The following is a 1,457-nucleotide window of genomic DNA, read 5'->3' on the forward strand; positions in this document are numbered from 1 at the left end:
AAGGTTTCACTGCAAGGAGAGAAAACACGGACTGGGCTGGGCTGGGCTGGGCTGGGCTGGGCTGGTCCTTCCAGCCCTCAGGAGTCCAACAGGGGTGGGGGCCCCAGCCCAGACCCTGCAGTGGGGCAGGTACCTGGTGAACTCCGTGACAGGGGCCCAGTTGTTGCCGTCGGGGAAGCAGAAGAGGGGGATGGCTTGCAGGAGACGCTCCTCCTCCTCCTTCTGGCCCTTCAGCAAGTTCTCACGCTGGAAGGAAGCAATGCCAAGAGTCAGGGAGATGGAGGGCCCCCATCATCCCCAGGGACGGGGTGGGATGGGGTGGAATGGGGTCTGTCCCAAAGCGACCCCCAGCTCAGAATGATGCAGAAGGGGTGTGCACATGTCTGGACAAGCATCTCCCAAAAATCCAAATTTTGACTTTCACCCATGGACAGTGAGGCAAAGCAGAGGCACCCTTGGCAAACTGGGATCTCCTCCTGTGCCGCCTCCCTGAGGTGTGATTTCCCTGCTGTGGTCTCCCCTTTTGGAACAGGAGGCCAAAGACAACCCCTGGGAGTTTCCTCCTGGGGTTTGTGGCCCTGGGCTGGGATCATGGGGAGGGACAGATGGTCCCAGCAACCCCAACCCGGGGCAGGCAAAGCCCTGGGGTCTGGGGCTGTGACTCAAGGGCATGGGGCACTTTTCTCCTTCCATGGCTTTAGTGATGGGGAAGGAACAACATCCCCTTCTCCCCTAAATGTGGAACACGGATCTTATCAGAAACACGGCACTAAATACCTTTGGGAACTGGTAGGTTATCTTGGGTTCATAATGTCCATCTGGCATCTTCTTCAGCGACACCACCACCAGGTACTCGAAGAAGAACTGCCCAGCCGAGTAGAAGACCGAGCTCCGCTCCCCCGGCTTCCCCTGTGGCACCCGCGGGGGGGTGTTTTCTGCAGCAGAGGCCCCATCTTTTCCTTCTGAAGCCAAAAAAAAACCCAAAAAATCAGATCAGAGTGCAATGAAAGGTGTGAGGTGTCCTGAGGGCAAGGGAGGAGTTGCGGAGTTACACATGAACTGGCTAAAGGGGCTGGAAGGAACCAGGTCCTGGTGCCCAGGACTTTTGAAATATGAGCAGCTGGGGACATGAAAAGGAAAGAGAAAGGCTTTTATGAGTCTTTTAGGGAAAATCCTAAGAAACCCTGAGCCCTCCTTTGCCCCAGCCCAGCGAGGGCAGAGGGATGCCCAGAGCGAAGTGGGCATGTGGAATGAGGGAGAGCAGATGGGCTCTGCATTAAACATCTGCAGGGAGGTGTGGGAATGTTTGTAACAGTTAATTTTATTCCCTTAGGGGAAGTAAACAGCAAACAAACAGCCCAGATCTTGTTCAAGCACCCCCAAAAGCTCCAGTCAGATGAATCCCAACCTCTCCCTGCCAGATGTCCTGGGAACTGCTGATTGCAAATGAGCTACTG

General features: G+C 55.6%; 1 protein-coding gene across 1 annotated transcript in view; it reads right to left on the minus strand.

Annotated features, from left to right (window-relative positions):
- The window catches only part of DENND2D (DENN domain containing 2D), a gene marked incomplete at its 5' end in the record, with an annotated part of 8,882 nt that extends 7,904 nt beyond the window's left edge, over positions 1-978 (minus strand). The window contains 2 exons of the mRNA XM_017735508.1: positions 115-246; positions 778-978. Of these exons, the coding sequence (XP_017590997.1) occupies positions 115-246; positions 778-978 (333 nt within the window). The remainder of the gene's footprint in view (positions 1-114; positions 247-777) is intronic.
- Between the last annotated feature and the right edge of the window lie 479 nt (positions 979-1,457).

Source organism: Corvus brachyrhynchos, unplaced genomic scaffold (assembly GCF_000691975.1).
Source record: "Corvus brachyrhynchos isolate BGI_N302 unplaced genomic scaffold, ASM69197v1 scaffold555, whole genome shotgun sequence".
Lineage (NCBI taxonomy): Eukaryota > Metazoa > Chordata > Aves > Passeriformes > Corvidae > Corvus > Corvus brachyrhynchos.